This window comes from Eptatretus burgeri, chromosome 9 (assembly GCF_056783735.1).
Source record: "Eptatretus burgeri isolate ZD-2024b chromosome 9, Ebu_testis_v1, whole genome shotgun sequence".
Classification (NCBI taxonomy): Eukaryota; Metazoa; Chordata; class Myxini; order Myxiniformes; family Myxinidae; genus Eptatretus; species Eptatretus burgeri.
Window position 1 is genome coordinate 1,921,087 of NC_140969.1, and position 20,296 is coordinate 1,941,382.

A 20,296-nucleotide genomic window follows, 5' to 3' on the forward strand; every position below is an offset into this window, starting at 1 on the left:
TAACCGCACTAGAAATCGAAGTGTCAACATCACCGTCATACCGAAGAAAAACAAACAAACAAAAAAAAAAGCAGGGAGTCTGGAACACTGACGCTAACCATTACCTCGACGTGTATCCACTTATGAGTAACTTACAAGTAACGTGTGTCAACAATCGCGTTTACGTGCCTACAACACGTTACTCATAGGTTATAAATAAGTTTCGGGTACGCTAAACATTACCTCGACGTGTTTCGACTTATGAGTAACTTGCAAGTAACGTGTGTCAACGATCGCGTAACGTGCCTACAACTTATGGCCAGCGTATGCGGAACGTGTGAGTCATACGCTGGCATACGTCGAAAAATTTCAAGCATGGACAGTTTGTCTAACAGCTCGGTGTACTACGACGTATGCCAGCGTGCTCTTAACGTATTCGACGTGTGCCAGCGTTTTAGACAAATTTTTCATATGTCGGCATACGCTGGCGAAATCGTCAAGGTGTGACAGGGCCTTGAGATAAGTCTCAACTCAGCTCAAAAACTGCAATTAGTCGAAATTAAACTCCACAATAAGTAAATCGGTACACGAGAGGTTGTCTGTAATTTGTTGAAATTAAACCTGATAACTAAATCGGTACACGAGAGGTTGTAATTTGTTGAAATTAAACCCGATAACTAAATCAGTGAACAAGAGGTTGCCGGTGATAGGTCGAAATTAAACCCCGCAATAACTAAATCAGTGAACAAGAGGTTGCCGGCACTTGGTCGAAATTAAACCCTGCGATAAGTAAATGAGTACACAAGGGGTTGTCCGCGATTGGTCATAACCCGCGATATTTAAGGATTTACTGTGCATGGATATTTTATACTTTGTTCACCCATGCATGTTAAGTACATGGTAATGGTGACGAAACAGCACATAAGTTGCATCCACGTACTCTACCGGTCGAAAGTTTTAGAACACCCCCATTTTTCCAGTTTTTACTGATAATTTAAGCAGTTTAATGTTTCAATGAACTCTGAAATTAAAGCATAGAACAAATAAAAAATTGCAGATAAAAAAGAAATCATGGAATCGTTTTGTTGAACGACATTTAATCTAAAATTTTGACTCATCAACGTAGCCACCTTTTGCAGATATAACAGCCGAACATACTCGTGGCATTCTTTCTACAATGGAAATCAAATATTGTTCGGAAAGTTCTTCCCAACACTGTTGCAGAAGTTCCCACAAATGTGTTGCACTTGTAGGTTGCTTTGCTTTCACCCTTCTGTCCAGTTCATCCCAAACCAGTCGATGGGGTTTAAGTCTCGAGACTGTTGGCCATTCCATGATTTGAAGCCTACCGTCTTGTTCTTTTCTTCTGAGGTAGTTCTGACATAGCCTGGAGGTATGTTTTTGGTCCTTATCTTGCTGGAGGATGAACACCTGACCAACTAGGCGTAGACCAGAGGGTATTGCATGCTGCTGCAAAATGCTGTGGTAGCCCTTTTGGTTCAGGGTGACAGTCACTCTGTGCAAGTCGCCGACTCTGGATCCAGCAAAAGAGCCCCAGATCATCACGCTTCCTCCTCCATGTTTGACAGTTGGTGTCACACTGAGGAACCATCCTTCCACCTACTCAACGGCATACAAAAACCCCGCGCAATGAACCGAAGATTTCAAATTTTGATTCATCGGTCCATAAGACCTTCTTCCAGTTTTCAGTAGTCAACTGGCGGTGCTTCATGGCCCAGGCAAGCCTCTTTTTCTTATTTTGCCATTTTAGCAATGGCTTTCTTACTGCCACTCGACCTATCAAACTTACAGCTCAAAGTCTTCTCTTCACAGTTGAAACTGAGACTGCCTTACTTCGACCAGTGTTAAGCTGTGCTTGAAGCTGCTGTCCTGTGAGCCGCCTATCACACAAGCTGTTGACTCTCAGAAACTTGTCTTCTGATTGTGTTGTGGCTTTCGGTTTGTCAGACTTCTTCGTAGCAGAGTTTCCTCCAGTTTCCAAGTGCCTTTTGATGGTGTAGAAACTATACTCACTGAAACCTTGGCTTCTTTGCAATTTCTCTGAAGGAAAGACCTACACTTCTAAGGGTTACGAGACGACCCGTGAACCCTTGGGTTCCCGTTGTGACAGCTGTTGATAAAAAAAATCATTAAAAGAAAGATAGCTCCAGCAAACTATACCGCTGAGGTTGTTTGCATTCATCAAATTCTCCCGGAGTACTTGACTGAATCGGGAATTGATTTTTTAATAATGTTTTTGTTGCCAGATTTTAACGAAACTTGATACTGCACACCGTAGGAGAATGGTGAGTCAGGTGGGCCGAAATTTTTTGCACTATTGTGTACCGTTTTGGCTGTGTTTCGGGAACATACATACAGACGTACACAAAAAACATACATACAAGATGAGAGTTTCAGTAATATATCGATAATGGTCTGTCTGTCTTCCTTTGTTAATTTGTATTTTTCTCGCCATTATGGTAGCAATATACTACTTCCTGCAGTTGAATATTGTCCAAATAATGCTTCAGAGGGTGTAGGAACACAGTCTGTTCCAACACTGCTTTTATACAGACAGAGGGTTTGTAATTAATCAACAAAAGTTGGGACACCTGCAGGAATTGTTTGCATCAACTTTCAAGGCTTAATTTACTTCCATTGCTGCAGAAAAGCTGCAGTTGAGAACCCATTACTTGTTCCCTAAGCCTGGTGTTGGCTTAGTGGTTAGGGTGGCGGCTTGGGATCCGAGGGTCCTGAGTTCAAGCCCCGTTGGCCGCTGAATTAAATACACCAGGAGGTTGAATCAGCCTGTCATCCTTCCGAGGTCGGCAAAATGAGCACCAGTGTACTGTAAAGGGGGACACTGCATCAGTGACATTGCCACGTCCAAACCAATGATGCAACCAGCAGCCACAGGCTGCACTTGATATAGAGAGACTTGTTCCCCTGAAAAGGGCCTTTTTTAACAACTGAAATTTTGATTATTTTTCAGTTTTTGTAACCTAAAGTTTTTTTTAACCTCTGGCAGTTTACCACTTAGCTTTGTACCATTTCAGGTTATTCACTGGACTTGAACTGCTTAAATTTCAGTAAAAACTGGAAAAATGGTGGTGTTCTAAAACTTTTGACCGGTTGAGTCGACCTGCAGTGTGATCATCTGTATTATATTATTTAATGTACATTTTAATTGGAATATAATACATGCACGAACCAAGGTACTTCAACACTTGATTTACACATGGCAATTGAACCACAACTTACCACATGATACTATTAACACAACCATCCATAATTCTATAGGACCGCACGTCCTGAAGCTCACCTGGATCAGGAGCAACACTCACTCAAACACTCCGCAGACCCCCTTTGACCCCAATTTTTTTTTTTTTTTTAATACCGTGAACAAACTTTGGTACATCACGGGTGATGAAAGTTGTGGTGAAGTTTCATCAAAATCGTGCATGTAGTTTCGGAGTGGAGAGCAAGAACCTATTTTTTTTGGGGGGGGGGGGGTAAAAACCCTCCCCGTATTTCCATTTAATGAGTGCAGATTTTGATGTGGTGAATACACCTTTATTAGACATCAGATATGAAGCTTGTGGCCAAGTTTCATCAGAATGATGTGTTTGGTTTAAGTGATAATGACTAAAGTGTTCACAGACTGACTGACTTATTCACCTACAGACACTGCTCGATCACATAAGCTCATCGGACTAAAGACAAGGTGAGCTGAAAATGCCAAACTAGAATGGCACTCAGTAGAATGCGTACCTCCCTCGACCAGGCTGAACAATATATGTTTTATATCCCACTGATAAGCCGGATCTGGAACCGGATCTGAACCAATTCTAATCGGCTTGTACTTGTCACCGAACCTACTCATCCACCGAGCCTACAAGTTTTGTGTTTACTCGTCCACAACTTTTTGAAATATCGTGCTGTATATCGTTTTTGGCCCTATCTCTCAATGGTGAAGAACGACTTAAAACATTAAAAAAAAATTATCGTATTCGGATCTTCACCAATATCGAATCAATTTGTCCTTCACACACCCAACCTGTCCACCAAGTTTGGTCCGAATCCATGCAGAACATTTTGAGGTATTCTGCTCACAGACAAACGGGGGAAAACATAACCTCCATCCACCTTAGGTGGTGGAGGTGAAGAATAAATCAGCAGCAGCTTTTCTATTAAAGCAAAGGAAGAGATTTCTGGACAAGTCCCATGCAAAGTACACTCAATTGTGAAGTGAATTTGAAGTGAATCATGGACGTATCACAACAGCATTGATGCTATTCACACAAATGTGATGCCTCAATGTATGGCTCTTATGGTATGAGCTGTGTCACGAGGGTCAACATTTTATTATGCCAAAAGGAATGGTGGGTGGAACTGTCATTTTATAAACAGTATTGGGTTGCTGATCTTAAAGTGGCCAGAGGCATCTAAGGGTCAACTAAAAAGTGTTGATTGGCACCAAATGTAAACAAGACCAGGCAGAGAAGGCTGGTTCCCCTTTCCTTGAAGGTCATTTGCAATGTAGTTTGGGTTTATTGACAATCTGAGTGATATGGTAGTTACTACCAGAAGCTTAGAATCCAAATTCTTGATATTATTGCATTCAGGAAGATCCAAAAGCACAAACTTTGGGATGCTAATACAGGGTCCATGCCACTAATGGTGACATACACTGTTATTAAATCAAATGGAAGACCAAAATCTTGGTACTGCTTTGTAGTCATCAGAAGGAAGTATATAGCAAAGATGGACTTATCAGGAGGAACCTGGGTAGTATTCTGGTCTCAGCTGCAACTGCACAACCCTCAAATCGATCCAGGCGCCACCAAATGAGCCTCACAGAAAACTTTCTGCATGAATTCACATCTCATGAGACAGATAGACAAAGAAAGAGAAATTGAGAGTAAAAGAGATAAAAGAAATATAAAAAGCAAGAATTAGAATGAATAGAAAGAAGTGTGAAAGAAACAAAGAACAAAGAAAAGGCTTCTGTCCATCATGCGAAGAAGCAAGAACTCAAATTTTAATGTCACACTTCCTGTTGTCAAAGAATAATATAAATGGTACTGTTAGAAAGCTAATAATCAATTTATTTGCTTGCAAGCTTAGTGCACGTTTAATCACATGGCTTAAAGGCCAGTCTTTCCTGGATTGAAGAAGAAGAAACAGAAAGGGAGCTTAATGTTGCGGTTCGAACAGTAACATTTATTACTATAGTCTGGCAGCCATTGGCTAAAGTGTGTTTTGGAGTACAAACACAATTTTATTGCAGATTTTGGTAACATATACTATACTAAATTCAAATCCGAGTGATGCAACTTTGTCACACTTGAGCAATTTTTTTTAGGAGCAAAATTCAAAATGGCCGCCATCAAAACCGTTTTTTGGCCGCAACTCGGCCAAAAATCGAGATAGGAACCCGATTTCAGTGACAAACCCTATGTTTTGGGGGTCAAGGAATACAATGATATGTTTAAATAAACCACATCATCCATATAAATCGTCCATATTGCAATATTGGTAGATCAGATACCATATTTTGACTAAAATTTTAATGAATTATTGACCAATTGTGAAAGTTTAGACCTATAAAGCTTGAGCCAAATAATATCAAGGGTACATACGATGAAGACACTGAAAGGTTGCTGATGTGCTTTTATTGTGCTATTATTGTGTTTATATATAGCTGTAGCACGGTTCCAATTCAGTTTCATGGTATAGCGAGAAAAGTGTTAAAAATAATTTTTCACAGAGCAGTTTTTCCCCAGTACAGTTGTGACAAAAAATGGCTGCCATGAAGATCAATGAACTATCAACAGTTATATATATTTGGATATTTTTAAAGAAGCATGCAAAACTGTGTGTTAATGAACAGCAAAGTATTGTTGTCAGTCGACTAATCAATTTTCTTTTGAAAGCAAGACGTTTTTGTATCTTCATATCATGATTGTTTTGATACCATAGCAACCGTATGTGTTGATGATGTTTAAAGTACACAGGGTGGAGAGAATCACCCGAATGGGCTTGTGAACATTGGAACTGGAAGAATGAGTCCAAACATTGTCAACGCTGACATTTCTGTTGGCAGAGTGGTCAAGCAGATGAAGGAGTATGAGGAGCAATGGCCAGACAGCTTCAACAAGCCACTCAGCAAACAAGTAGTCACGATGGCAGTGTCCCGAAAGCAGATAAAGGTCGGACAAACACCTGTATATGACACGGGGCTCATATATTCAAGAGTGTTGGGCCTTCAGGCAGTGGGGGATATCAACCTGAAAGATATCCTGAAGTTTGAGCTCACCCCAGTACCGCCTTCTTTGTTTGAAGATAATGGGGACATGTGAATCACAAAATCGAAAGCAGTCTTGAAGCTGAAATTGCAGGTAGGGGTGTCTGACAGAATGTTTCCAGCTGATGGAGCAATCATTAACCTCCGCCATCGAAGATGGATGGAGGTTACTGTTTTCACCCCTTTCTGTTTGTTTGTTTGTTTATGAACAGTATTACGGAAAAACTCCTCGACGGATTTCGACGAAACTTGGTGGGGGGGGGGGGTTAGGTCTGGTCCAGGATCATGCCATTAGATTTTGGACTTGGTCCAAAATCCAATATGGCCGCTATGGCGGCCAATTTGAAAAAATATTTCAATTTTTTTTTTGCATTTCTTCATGTTTTAAGTGATTTCCAACCCCCCCAAAAAAACTATTGTTAGAGAAAAAAATTTTTTTGCAACTTTGTTTTCAACAAAATTTCGATTTTTTTTTTTGCATTTCTACATGTTATAAGTGATTTCCAACTAAAAACCATGCCAAAATCATAATTGCGGCTGATTTTGGAAGTTCAGACGTAAAATCAATTTCTGTCTCAAGGAATCGAGTTATGACGAATGAATTGAGTATGTAAAAGTTAAAAGTAAAAGGGAAAGTTGCAAACTATAACTCTGAGCACTGTTGACGTCAAATTGAATGAATAGGATATCAGGTTCACTGATATCCTATTGACCTATATATTCACTGATAGAGTGACCGAGCAGTATTGGCGGTGGAGGTTTTGCACTCTCCCGAGTGCTCCCCCTCTAGTTGTCGATGGTTGTGCTATGTTGTGGGTGATTCAATGGCCATCGAAAGGAACAGTCGAGGACTATGTGCAGAATCTTCTTTCTTATTTGAGAGATAAGCTGAAGATATGTGATACGTATTTGGTCTTTGACCGGTATTATGACAACAGCATCAAGAAAGTCATGCGAACCGCTCGTGCAGGCAAAGATGCCAGTCGACGACACTAGCTGAATCTGACGACGCCACTCCCTGCACAAAAGATCGTTTTGACAGTGACAGAGAACAAAGTCCAGTTAATAAATATCATTTGCAGTGACATCAAAGACCATCCTGAAGCATTTTCTACCAACACAAAGCTCATATTAACTGGACCTAACCCAATACCTATGGAAATTGCAGAATACCAAGTAGTAGAGAGGCCTGACCTAAGAACCACTCACGAAGAAGCCGATGTTATTATGGTACAACAAACGGTCCTTCTAGCCTCATCAGGAGTTCTGAGTATCCGGGTAATTTCAGACGACACAGATGTATTCATATTGCTGTTGCATTTTTACCAACTGAAGGAACTGGCATGCAACCTTGTGATGGCTGGTACAAGTCGTGACAGATCGTCTGTTGACATCAAGGCGACAGTGCAGAAACATGCACATATTGTCACCCAAGTTCTGGCAGCACATGTGGTGTCTGGATGAAACACGGTTGCCTACCTGTGGGGTATCGGAAAAGGCACAATTGTGAAACACCTCAAAGATGGTCGTCAATTAAATTATCTTGGTGATCTTGATGCAGAATTACCAGATGTCATATCTGAAGCAACTGCTTCTTTGCTGCTTGCTATGGATCCCAGGAAACGGAAGACATGTCAGCTATTCGATTTGATGGCTGGTCTTCAAAGATGGCTACCAAGTAGCTGACATCAGCACCAGAGTTAAAAACTCTACCACCAACCACTGTGGCTTTCATCCAACACGTTCTCAGGGCGCACTTGCAGGCAGCAATATGGCGGGCTGCATTAGATCCAGACCCACCATTGATCGATCCAACGATTCATGGATGGTCACATGAAGAAGTGTCGAGCATGTTGCTCCCTGTGTCTCTGCCTCCGGATGTCATCAGAGCTCCTGATAAGGTTCTCAAGATGACCAGTTGTGGGTGCAGCTCAGTGCGACCCTATGCAACGAATAGATGTAGTTGCTCTGCCGCCAGGCTCTCCTGTTCATTGTTCTGTGGCTGCCATGGTATGGGGGAATGTCAGAACGACCAAACAGTCTGTATCAGCAAGCGAAACTGTGGAACTTGAGTGAACACTAGTTATTTGATTTATGCAGCTGTCTTGTATGTGAGATTGAGTGAAAGCAGAATGAAAGAAGTTCATCAGCAACCAATAAGTGTATTCATAGTTGATAGCATGTACAGACCCCTTTTTGGATTTGAATTTGTGTAAACCGAGCTTATTACGTTTGTGTTAATCTATCTATAATTCCAGCTGTGTGTGTGTGTGTGTGTGTGTGTGTGTGTGTGTGTGTGTGTGTGTGTGTGTGTGTGTGTGTGTGTGTGTGTGTGTGTGACCACCGTTTCTCGACGACCGCCGGTCCGATCTGATTGAAAATTGCCAGGAATATTGCTGGGGACCCGCGGATGTGCCTTTTCGAGGTTTGATATCAATCGGACAAGCGGTTCCCAAGTTACGGCCATTTTACTGCTTTTTTCAGTGTTGAAAAGGTGTATATATGGCAGCTGAAGGTTTCGCTCCACCTTCTCACCTTATTATGCCAATTTTTTTCCCAAATTATTAATAACCGGACGATCACCGGTCCGATCGGATTGAAACTTGCCAGGAATATTGCCGGGGACCCGCTGATGTGCCTTTTCAAGGTTTGATATCAATCGGACAAGCAGTTTCCAAGTTACGGCCATATCTGTCGACCAATGACAAGACACGGTGCTATGACATCACGAATGACGTCACAATTAATGTTTATTTATTTATTATTTTTATTCGTTTTTGCACGATTGGCAGTCCAATCTGATTCAAACTTGCCAGGAATATTGCTGGGGACCCGCGGATGTGTATTTTCGAGGTTTGATATTAATCGGACGAGCGGTTCCCAAGTTATGGCCATTTATCTGTCGACCAATATCTGCGAGAGAGGGGGATGAGAGTGGGGGCGAGAAAGGAGGGGGGAGAGAGGAAGGGCGAGACTAGGGGGCGAGAGAGGGGGTGACAGTAGGGGGCGAGAGAGGGGTGAGAGTAGGGGCGAGAGAGGGGGAGAGAGGAAGGGCGAGACTTGGGGGGGATAGAGGGGGGCGAGAGAGGAGGGGGGAGAGAGGGGGAATAGAGGAGGGGTGAGACTAGGGGTGAGAGAGGGGGAGAGAGGGGGGTGAGAGAGAGGGGCGTCACAATTCAAGAGAGGGGCGAGAGAGAGGGGGAATCACAATTCTTCTTCATTTGATATGATGTCACAATTGACGCTGGGGACCTGAATATGTTTCCCAGGTGTTTCCCAAGTTATGGCCATTTATGATACGGTTGGTCCGATCTAATTGAAATAATGCCCCAATCCAGTCATCGTTCACGCACCTACGGGCCCGCCCCTACGGGCCCGTACTAGTCTATCTATAATTCCAGCAATCTCTGTGTGTGTGTGTCTGTCTGTCTGTTTGTCTGCGACTGCCGTTTGTCGACGACCGCCGGTCCGATCTGATTGAAACTTGCCAGGAATATTGCTGGGGACCCGCGGATGTGCCTTTTCAAGGTTTGATATTAATCGGATGAGCGGTTCCCAAGTTACGGCCATTTATCTGTCAACCAATGACAAGACACGGTGCTATGACGTCACGAATGACGCCAGAATTAATGTTTATTTGTTTTTTATTTTCTTTATTGTCTTTGCACGATTGACGGTCTGATCTGATTGAAATTTGCCAGGATTATTGCTGGGGCCCTGCAGATGTGCCTTTTCGAGGTTTGATGTCAATCGGACGAGCGGTTCCCAAATTACGGCCATTTATCTGTCGACCAATTACAAGACACGGTGCAATGACATCATGAATGACGCCACAATTAATGATTATTTATTTATTTATTTATTATTATTATTTTTTGCACGATTGACGGTCCGATCGGATTGAAACTTGCCAGGAATATTGCTGGGGACCCGCGGATGTGCCTTTTCAAGGTTTGATATTAATCGGATGAGCGGTTCCCAAGTTACGGCCATTTATCTGTCAACCAATGACAAGACGCGGTGCTATGACGTCACGAATGACGCCAGAATTAATGTTTATTTGTTTTTTATTTTCTTTATTGTCTTTGCACGATTGACGGTCTGATCTGATTGAAATTTGCCAGGAATATTGCTGGGGACCCGCGGATGTGCCTTTTCGAGGTTTGATATTAATCGGATGAGCGGTTCCCAAGTTACAGCCATTTATCTCTCGACCAATATCTGCGGGAGAGGGGGGATTAGAGAGGAAGGGCGAGACGAGGGGCGAGAGAGGGCTGCACATACTGGCACTCTCCGACGGGCACGCACCTACGGGCCCGTACTAGTATAATTAATTATAGTTTGTAGTTACCTCATCATTGTATTACTCAACTGTACTGTTGGAAATAAAGATATACAATACAATACAATACAATATACTGTTTACCACTTAAATCAGGTTCATACAGATTTTGGGCATAGTTACAGCTGAAAATAGTTCGGTCGATATTTTTTCAGTCAAAATATTATATCTAAATAGAAAAATTGCAATATCGACTATTATTATGACTTGTATGGTTTATTTAAACATATAAGCCTGGTGTTGGCTTAGTGGTTAGGATGGTGGCTTGGGATCCCAGGGTCCTCAGTTCAAGCCCCGTTGGCTGCTGAATTAACACCAGGGGGTTGACTCAGCCTGTCATCCTTCCGAGGTCGGCGAAATGAGTGCCAGTGTACTGGTCCCGGTGTATGCCCCGGTTAGAATAGGTGTACCATATCCCTGTGTGTCGTAAGAGGCGACCAGGGTTGGCGTCAGGAAGGGCATCCGGCCATAAAAAACATTGCCTCAATGAAAAGCCAAACCCCTGCACAGCAGGGAAAAATGGCTGTAAAAACGGTCATATATATATATCAGTGTATTCCTTGACCCCCAAAACATAGGGTTTGCTACTGAAATCGGGTTCATATCTCGATTTTTGGCCGCGTTACGGCCAAAAACGGTTTTGATGGTGGCCATTTTGAATTTTGCTCCTAAAAAAAAATTGCTCAAGCGTGACAAAGTGGCATCACTCGGATTTGAGTTTAGTATAGTCTATGTTACCAGAATCTGCAATAAAATTGTGTATGTACTCCAAAACACACCTCGGGTAAAATTCCAGTTCTGCATCCAGACTACGAGTAGGGTCTGGTGATATATCGACATTCCAGTTATATCAATATAATTTTTTTCATATCGATATGCCGGTATTGGAATTTCTCATTGTACCAGTATACCGAAAAAAAATTTGATTTGACAAAAAAAAGACGGTATGTCATCAACAAATCGAAGGAAGGTGTTTGCGATCTTTAAATACCGGACGTGATTTAAAAATCTTTGATGCACTCGGCGTCTCAGTTAAACATGGAACAGGAAGGGTGAAACTTATAACGTCAAGACGTAACAGGCAGTAAGTGCAGTATGTTTCAACTTTTAACCCTCAGCATTCGAGCACCCGACAAGCAATCGTGTTTTCCTTTGCCCTTGTGGCTGGTTTTAAAGCAATTGCCAATTGGTTGTGATTTTATATGAATCAGGTGTGCTTTAGAAACCCTGTGCCGAGTCAATGATCTGTTATGGTGATACCGGTATAAAGGTGATACAGCGTTCAGTGATAGTCATGCCGGTACGGCGATGGCGATGGCGATAGATTCTGACCTGTGCCGGTTATCAACACTGACTTCGCTTTGAAACAAAATCATTTTTAACAAGTTGAAGTTGGAAGTAAAATAAAAAGCCCTGCATGGGAATACTTTGAAAAATTACCGTGTGTCAATTATGTGTACGTCATATATGAATACTTCATGGACATTGCATATTTTTGGAACCTGCGTAAAAAATTAGTTATTTAAAAACATCGAAAAATAAATAAATCGATATACCAGAAAGACCCAGCTGGTATATCGACATTGAAAAAAATCGATATCAACAGAGCCTCCTTCCTAGCAAATACAACCTATTGCTTCACTGACGGGAATATGAAAAGGGAGCGGGGGGGGGGGGAAGAGGAAGAGAGGAGTGGGAGGAAGAGAGGAAGAGAGGAGTGGGAGGAAGAGAGGAGGGAGGAGTGGGAGGAAGAGAGGAGGGAGGAGTGGGAGGAAGAGAGGAGGGAGGAGTGGGAGGAGGAAGAGAGGAGGGAGGGGTGGGAGGAAGAGAGGAGGGAGGGGTGGGAGGAAGAGAGGAGGGAGGGGTGGGAGGAAGAGAGGAGGGAGGGGTGGGAGGAAGAGAGGAGGGAGGGGTGGGAGGAAGAGAGGAGGGAGGGAGGGGTGGGAGGAAGAGAGGAGGGAGGGGTGGGAGGAAGAGAGGAGGGAGGGGCGGGAGGAAGAGAGGAGGGAGGGGCGGGAGGAAGAGAGGAGGGAGAGGCGGGGGGGGTGGGAGGAAGAGGGGCGGGAGGATTGGGAGGAAGAGGGGTGGGGAGGAAGAGGGGCGGGAGGGGTGGGAGGAAGAGGGGCGGGAGGGGTGGGAGGAAGAGGGGCGGGAGGGGTGGGAGGAAGAGGGGCGGGAGGAAGAGGGGCGGGAGGGGTGGGAGGAAGAGAGCGGAGGAGGAAGAGCGGGAGGAAGGGAGGAGGGAGGGCGGGAGGAGGAAGGGAGGAGGGAGGGCGGGAGGAGGAAGGGAGGAGGGAGGGCGGGAGGAGGGTGGGAGGAAGAGGGGCGGGAGGATTGGGAGGAAGAGGGGTGGGGAGGAAGAGGGGCAGGAGGATTGGGAGGAAGAGGGGCAGGAGGATTGGGAGGAAGAGGGGCGGGAGGAGGAAGGGAGGAGGGAGGGCGGGAGGAGGAAGGGAGGAGGGAGGGCGGGAGGAGGGTGGGAGGAAGAGGGGCGGGAGGATTGGGAGGAAGAGGGGTGGGGAGGAAGAGGGGCAGGAGGATTGGGAGGAAGAGGGGCGGGAGGGGTGGGAGGAAGAGGGGCGGGAGGGGTGGGAGGAAGAGGGGCGGAGGAGGAAGAGCGGGAGGAAGGGAGGAGGGAGGGCGGGAGGAGGGAGGGGTGGGAGGTAGGGAGGAGGGAGGGGTGGGAGGTAGGGAGGAGGGAGGGGTGGGAGGAAGGGAGGAGGGAGGAAGGGAGGATGGAGATGTGGGAGGAAGGGAGGATGGAGATGTGGGAGGAAGAGGAGGGAGGGGTGGGAGGAAAAGAGGAGGGAGGGGTGGGAGGAAGAGAGGAGGGAGGGGTGGGAGGAAAAGAGGAGGGAGGGGTGGGAGGAAGAGAGGAGGGAGGGGTGGGAGGAAGAGAGGAGGGAGGGGTGGGAGGAAGAGAGGAGGGAGGGGTGGGAGGAAGAGAGGAGGGAGGGGCGGGAGGAAGAGAGAAGGGAGAGGCGGGAGGGGTGGGAGGAAGAGGGGCGGGAGGATTGGGAGGAAGAGGGGTGGGGAGGAAGAGGGGCGGGAGGGGTGGGAGGAAGAGGGGCGGGAGGGGTGGGAGGAAGAGGGGCGGGAGGGGTGGGAGGAAGAGGGGCGGGAGGGGTGGGAGGAAGAGGGGCGGGAGGGGTGGGAGGAAGAGGGGCGGGAGGGGTGGGAGGAAGAGGGGCGGAAGGGGTGGGAGGAAGAGGGGTGGGAGGAAGAGAGCGGAGGAGGAAGAGCGGGAGGAAGGGAGGAGGGAGGGCGGGAGGAGGAAGGGAGGAGGGAGGGCGGGAGGAGGAAGGGAGGAGGGAGGGCGGGAGGAGGAAGGGAGGAGGGAGGAGGGAGGGGGTGGGAGGAAGAGGGGCGGGAGGATTGGGAGGAAGAGGGGCGGGAGGATTGGGAGGAAGAGGGGTGGGGAGGAAGAGGGGCAGGAGGATTGGGAGGAAGAGGGGCGGGAGGGGTGGGAGGAAGAGGGGTGGGAGGAAGAGGGGCGGGAGGGGTGGGAGGAAGAGGGGCGGAGGAGGAAGAGCGGGAGGAAGGGAGGAGGGAGGGCGGGAGGAGGGAGGGGTGGGAGGTAGGGAGGAGGGAGGGGTGGGAGGTAGGGAGGAGGGAGGGGTGGGAGGAAGGGAGGGGTGGGAGGAAGGGAGGAGGGAGGAAGGGAGGATGGAGATGTGGGAGGAAGGGAGGAGGGAGGGGTGGGAGGAAGAGAGGAGGGAGGGGTGGGAGGTGTAATAAGATGAATCCGAGTCTGTACTTTGGAGATAACAGGCTTTAATCAACAGCACACCAAGCAATGTCCATCGGCCAACTATATCGCCGTTACTCCCCCTCCTCGCTCTGCTCTGCCTCCTTTTACCAGGCCCTGCCCTCAGCTGATATGACATGACATCCCCTTTCTCTAAGAAAAAATAATACTAATCGTAATAATAATTTCAAGAAACAGTTCCTAGAAAGCATCCAGTGGGTTAGAAACGTAAGGAGAGAGAGAGAGAGAGAAAGGAAGAACAAAGAAAAAAAAAATCAGTATTATCGGGTGAAAAGCAATGCAGTTATGAATGGCTCTCCACCCACATATTTATATTAGCAAGACCACCAGAAATCAAATGTCTCGTCTGACAGGCCGTCTGACCGTGCGACCAGAACGAGTTTGGAATGTTGATGGTGCGGTCGGCACTTGGGCATGTGAGGATGATTGATGGTGGTTCCTCGTCAGCACCTCGTTGTCCCTTGACAGTAGCATGGTCAGCATTGGTATCCCCGAAGGAGTTCTGCAACATCTTGGGCTCTGGCCGTTTTATCTGGGTCTGTGGAGCAGGTCGGATGTGGCGGCGATTCCTTCTCAGGATGTTTCCTGTTTCCGTGATGACTTCATATGATCTGGGCTGAGAGCGGGTGGTGGACACAACTGCTGGCTCCCAAGTGTGGGATCGCCCAGCCTCATCGAGAATCCGAACTCATTGGTCAGGTTGAAGGGGCCCAAGATCGGGGCCAGCCCGGCAGTCAAGGTATTCTTTCTGGGATGCTTGCCGACGTTCGAGTGCCTCTCGGGTTGCATCACGATTCGGTGCTCCATTTGGCACCTTGATGGGCAGGTTGAATATCAATTTTCCTTTGATTCAGCAGCTCCGCAGGTGATGCGAGGTCGCTGTCGATGGGTGGAGTCCTTAAAATGAGGAGGGCCATGTGTGGGTCAGCACCAGAGAGTTTTGTTTTGTGTAAGGTGTTCTTTATGGTTTGCACTTGGCGTTCTATGAAGCCGTTTGATTGCGGGTAGTGGGGGCTTGAAGTACGTAGGTTGAAACTCCAGTCCTCAGCAAATTTTGTAAAGGCTCGGCTGCTAAAACGGCCTCCATTGTCGCTCATAAGATTCTCTGGAATGCCATGCTCTGAAAATACCAGTCGCAGAATACCGATTACATCATTACTAGTTGCCCCTGTTGGAAGTTTTCGAACGATGGGGAACTTGGAGTACATATCGGCAAGCAGGAGGTAGTCATGTCCATCGAGGTGGAATAAGTCTGCAGCCAGTGTTTTCCATGGCCTGGTTGGGATCTCGTGTGGGATTATTGGTTCCTGGGACTGCCGCCGCTGATGGGTCTGGCAGATGTGGCAGGAGCTGATCCAGTTTTCAATGTCGTCATTCACCTTGGGCCAGAACACGCAACTGCGTGCCTTGAGCTGGGTTTTGAGGATACCGAGGTGGCCCTCGTGGAGATTCCTGAGGATTTCGTGTTGTTAAGTGGCAGGGATAAGGAGACTGCCCCCTTTCCACACGACACCATCTTCAACACTCAGCTCATCACGATAACTCCAGTAGGGCCTCAGTTCACCGGGCAGATCCTGGCGCCTTTCTAGCCGTCCGGTCATGACGACTCTCCTGAGTTTGGTTAGGAGGGCATCTGCATCCGTGGCTTCCTGCACTTGTTGCTTCTTCTGCTGGTTGAATTGAATGTGCTCCACTTTCACATCGAGCTGGATAGTTGGTGCTTGGGTTGGTGTCAGCAAGCGAGACAGTCCATCAGCGAGGAGCATGTCTTTGCCAGCTTTGTACTTGATGCATGTGTCATACCCTTGAATCCGCAATAGCATCCGTTGCAGTCGAGGTGGGGCAGCAGTGAGATTTTTTAAAGCTGATCATTTCCAGGGGTTTGTGGTCACTCTCGACAATGAAGGGCCGACCATATAGGTAAGTGTGGAAGCATTCGCACCCGAATACGACAGCAAGCATCTCACGCTCAATGTTGGCGTACCGTTGCTCCACCTCGGAAAGGCTCTGACACGAAGGCGATGGGTTTATTATCTTGCATGAGGCAAGCCCCAAGCCCTTTTGTGGATGCATCGACCTGTAGTGTCGTGGATTTGTGCGGGCCGAAGTAGGTTAGGCAGGTCTCTTGACAGATGGCGACCTTGACCATCTGGAAAGCCTGGCGATGGCTGGCTGTCCATTCTTGTTGCTCTGATTTCACCAGTTCACGAAGGGGAGCTGTGAGATCAGACAGCTTTGGTATAAAGGGGCCCATATATGTCATGATACCAAATGCCTTGCGAAGCTCAGAGGCTTTTTGGGTCCGGTAAGCTCTTAATTGCGTCTACTTTTCCTGGGTCTGGGTGGGCACCTTGTTGGTCAAAGATGAGGCCAAAAAATTGAATCTGTGGCTTTTTGATGCGACACTTGTCACTGTTGAACTGCAGGCCGAATCTGGCAGCTGTTTTCATGAGATGGTGAAGGTTTTGGTCATGCTCTTGTTCCATTTTGCCATAAACAGCAACATCATCAGCAATGCCGATGACACCTGGGCAATGCTCGAGAACTTGGTCCATCTTCGCCTGGAAGACGTCCTGGGACATCACCAGTCCAAACGGCATTCGCTGAAAGCAGTAACGACCATATGGCGAGTTGAAGGTCGCAAGCAGCTGAGAGGGATGATCGAGCTTCACTGACTTGGGCCATCACTGCGTTCCAGGGTTTGGTCCAGCGTGAGTGAGTCGTCTTTCGCAAGAAGCTCTTTCTGTAGCTCCTGAGACCGCGTCTCCGCAACGACCTGTTCTATTATGCACTCGTCCGCCTCGGGGGTCTTGAACTTGCATTTACTTGCTTGCTGGCGACACCTGGAGATGAAGTTGTCCATAGTTTTATCATCGTCCTGCTTGAATCGTTGTAAGCGGAAACGAGCCACACGGTAATTAGCCTGAGGTTTCAGCTTGGCTTCAAAATACTGCCACACAATCGCTGGAGTCACAGTGTTTGGCTTGTGCCGTCGGCGTGATCAAGGCCCCACAAACTGTAGCGTCTCAGGTCTTCCTCACCTGAGAGCAGGAGAATGCGGTCGACTTGTTTGTCACCAGCTACGTCCTTCACAGAAAAGTACAGCTGGGCAAGCTTTCTGAATAGGTCGAAAGGTTCACAGAGATTAGCTCTGGTCCAATCCATGCGCGGCATCATGGATGCATCCGCCATAGTGTGCTTGGCTAGGAATCCCGAGATAAGGTTCTAATCAGGTTCGTCGGTTCGCCTTTCGCTGCCACCATGTAAAGAGATGAATCCGAGTCTGTACTTTGGAGATAACAGGCTTTAATCAACAGCACACCAAGCAACGTCCATCGGCCAACGATATCGCCGTTACTCCCCTTCCTCGCTCTGCTCCACCTCCTTTTACCAGGCCCCACCCTTAGCTGATATGACAGGAGGAAGAGAGGAGGGAGGAGTGGAAGGAAGAGAGGAGAGAAGGGTGGGAGGAAGAGGCGGGAGGAAGAGGCGGGAGGGGTGGGAGGAAGAGAGGAGGGAGGGGTGGGAGGAAGGGAGGGGTGGGAGGAGGAGAGGGGGGAGGGGTGGGGGGAAGAGAGGCGGGAGGGGTGGGGGAAGAGAGGCGGGAGGGGTGGGAGTAAGTGAGGCGGGGTGGGAGGAGGAGGGGTGGGAGGAAGAGGGGTGGGAGGAAGAGGGGTGGGAGGAAGAGGGGTGGGAGGAAGAGAGGAGGGAGGGTGGGAGGAAGAGAGGAGGGAGGGGTGGGAGTAAGTGAGGCGGGAGGGGTGGGAGGAGGAGGGGTGGGAGGAGGAGGAGGGGTGGGAGGAAGAGAGGCGGGAGGGTGGGAGTAAGTGAGGCGGGAGGGGTGGGAGTAAGTGAGGCGGGAGGGGTGGGAGTAAGTGAGGCGGGAGGGGTGGGAGTAAGTGAGGCGGGAGGGGTGGGAGGAAGAGAGGAGGGAGGGGTGGGGGAAGAGAGGCAGGAGGGGTGGGGGAAGAGAGAGAGGGAGAGGGTGGGAGGAAGAGAGGAGGGAGGGGTGGGAGGAAGAGAGGTAGGAGGGGTGGGAGGGAGAGAGGTGGGAGGGGTGGGAGGAAGAGAGGAGGGAGGGGTGGGGGAAGAGAGGCAGGAGGGGTGGGAGGAAGAGAGGCGGAGGGGTGGGAGGAAGAGAGGGGAGGAGGGGTGGGAGGAAGAGAGGTGGGAGGGGTGGGAGGAAGAGAGGTGGGAGGGGTGGGAGGAAGAGAGGAGGGAGGGGTGGGAGGAAGAGAGGAGGGAGGGGTGGGAGGAAGAGAGGCGGGAGGGGTGGGAGGAAGAGAGGAGGGAGGGGTGGGAGGAAGAGAGGCGGGAGGGGTGGGGAAGAGAGGCGGGAGGGGTGGGGAGGAAGAGGCGGGAGGGGTGGGGAAAGAGGCGGGAGGGGTGGGGAAAGAGGAAGGAGGGGTGGGGGAAGAGGCGGGAGGGGTGGGGAAAGAGGCGGGAGGGGTGGGGGAAGAGGCGGGAGGGGTGGGGGGAAGAGGCGGGAGGGGTGGGGAAAGAGGAAGGAGGGGTGGGGGGAAGAGGCGGGAGGGGTGGGAGGAAGAGAGGCGGGAGGGGTGGGAGGAAGAGAGGCGGGAGGGGTGGGAGGAAGAGAGGCGGGAGGGGTGGGGTGGGAGAAAGAGTGTTGGGAGGAAAAGAGGAGGCAGGGGTGGGAGGGAGAGAGAGGAGGAAGGGGTGGGAGGAAGAGAGGCGGGAGGAAGAGGCGGGAGGGTGGGAGGAAGAGAGGCGGGAGGGGTGGGAGGAAGAGAGGCGGGAGGGGTGGGAGGAAGAGAGGCGGGAGGGGTGGGGTGGGAGAAAGAGTGTTGGGAGGAAAAGAGGAGGCAGGGGTGGGAGGGAGAGAGAGGAGGAAGGGGTGGGAGGAAGAGAGGCGGGAGGGGTGGGGGAAGAGAGGCGGGAGGGGTGGGGGAAGAGAGGGGAGGGGTGGGAGGGGTGGGGGAAGAGAGGGGAGGGGTGGGAGGAAGAGAGGCAGGAGGGGTGGGAGGAAGAGAGGAGGGAGGGGTGGGAGGAAGAGAGGAGGGAGGGGTGGGAGGAAGAGAGGTGGGAGGGGTGGGAGGAAGAGAGGAGGGAGGGGTGGGAGGAAGAGAGGAGGGAGGGGTGGGAGGAAGAGAGGCGGGAGGGGTGGGAGGAAGAGAGGCGGGAGGGGTGGGAGGAAGAGAGGCGGGAGGGGTGGGGAAAGAGGCGGAGGGGTGGGGGGAAGAGGCGGGAGGGGTGGGGAAAGAGGCGGGAGGGGTGGGGAAAGAGGAAGGAGGGGTGGGGGAAGAGGCGGGAGGGGTGGGGGGAAGAGGCGGGAGGGGTGGGGAAAGAGGAAGGAGGGGTGGGGGGAAGAGGCGGGAGGGGTGGGAGGAAGAGAGGCGGGAGGGGTGGGAGGAAGAGAGGCGGGAGGGGTGGGAGGAAGAGAGGCGGGAGGGGTGGGAGGAAGAGAGGCGGGAGGGGTGGGGTGGGAGAAAGAGTGTTGGGAGGAAAAGAGGAGGCAGGGGTGGGAGGGAGAGAGAGGAGGAAGGGGTGGGAGGAAGAGAGGCGGGAGGGGTGGGGGAAGAGAGGCGGGAGGGGTGGGGGAAGAGAGGGGAGGGGTGGGGGAAGAGAGGGGAGGGGTGGGAGGAAGAGAGGCAGGAGGGGTGGGAGTAAGTGAGGCGGGAGGGGTGGGGGGAAGAGGGGTGGGAGGAAGAGAGGAGGGAGGGGTGGGAGGAAGAGAGGCGTGAGGGGTGGGGGGAAGAGGCGTGAGGGGTGGGAGGAAGAGAGGCGGGAGGAAGAGAGGGGAGGGGTGGGTGGGAGGAAGAGAGGGGAGGGGTGGGTGGGAGGAAGAGAGGAGGGAGGGGTGGGAGGAAAAAGGAGTGGTGTGGGAGGAAGAGAGGAAGGAAGGGTGGGAGGAAGAGAGGCGGGAGGGGTGGGAGGAAGA

At 49.5% G+C, this 20,296-nt stretch overlaps 1 protein-coding gene and 1 long non-coding RNA gene across 4 annotated transcripts in view; one reads left to right on the top strand and one right to left on the bottom strand.

Moving 5' to 3' along the window:
* LOC147019423 (serine/threonine-protein phosphatase 2A 56 kDa regulatory subunit gamma isoform-like) overlaps window positions 1-20,296 on the bottom strand; it is a 203,411-nt gene that overhangs the window by 27,140 nt on the left and 155,975 nt on the right. The window contains exon 14 of one of the 3 annotated variants that reach the window (XM_085893887.1): window positions 17,786-17,804. The exons of the other annotated variants lie outside the window; for them this stretch is intronic. Coding sequence (XP_085750013.1) covers window positions 17,801-17,804 — 4 coding nt within the window. The 3' untranslated portion in view covers window positions 17,786-17,800. Of the gene's footprint in view, window positions 1-17,785; window positions 17,805-20,296 lie in introns of those variants that run through there. 3 annotated transcript variants of the gene reach the window in all.
* Window positions 1-20,296, top strand: part of LOC147019424 (uncharacterized) — a 93,536-nt gene that overhangs the window by 15,095 nt on the left and 58,145 nt on the right. The window lies entirely within an intron of this gene.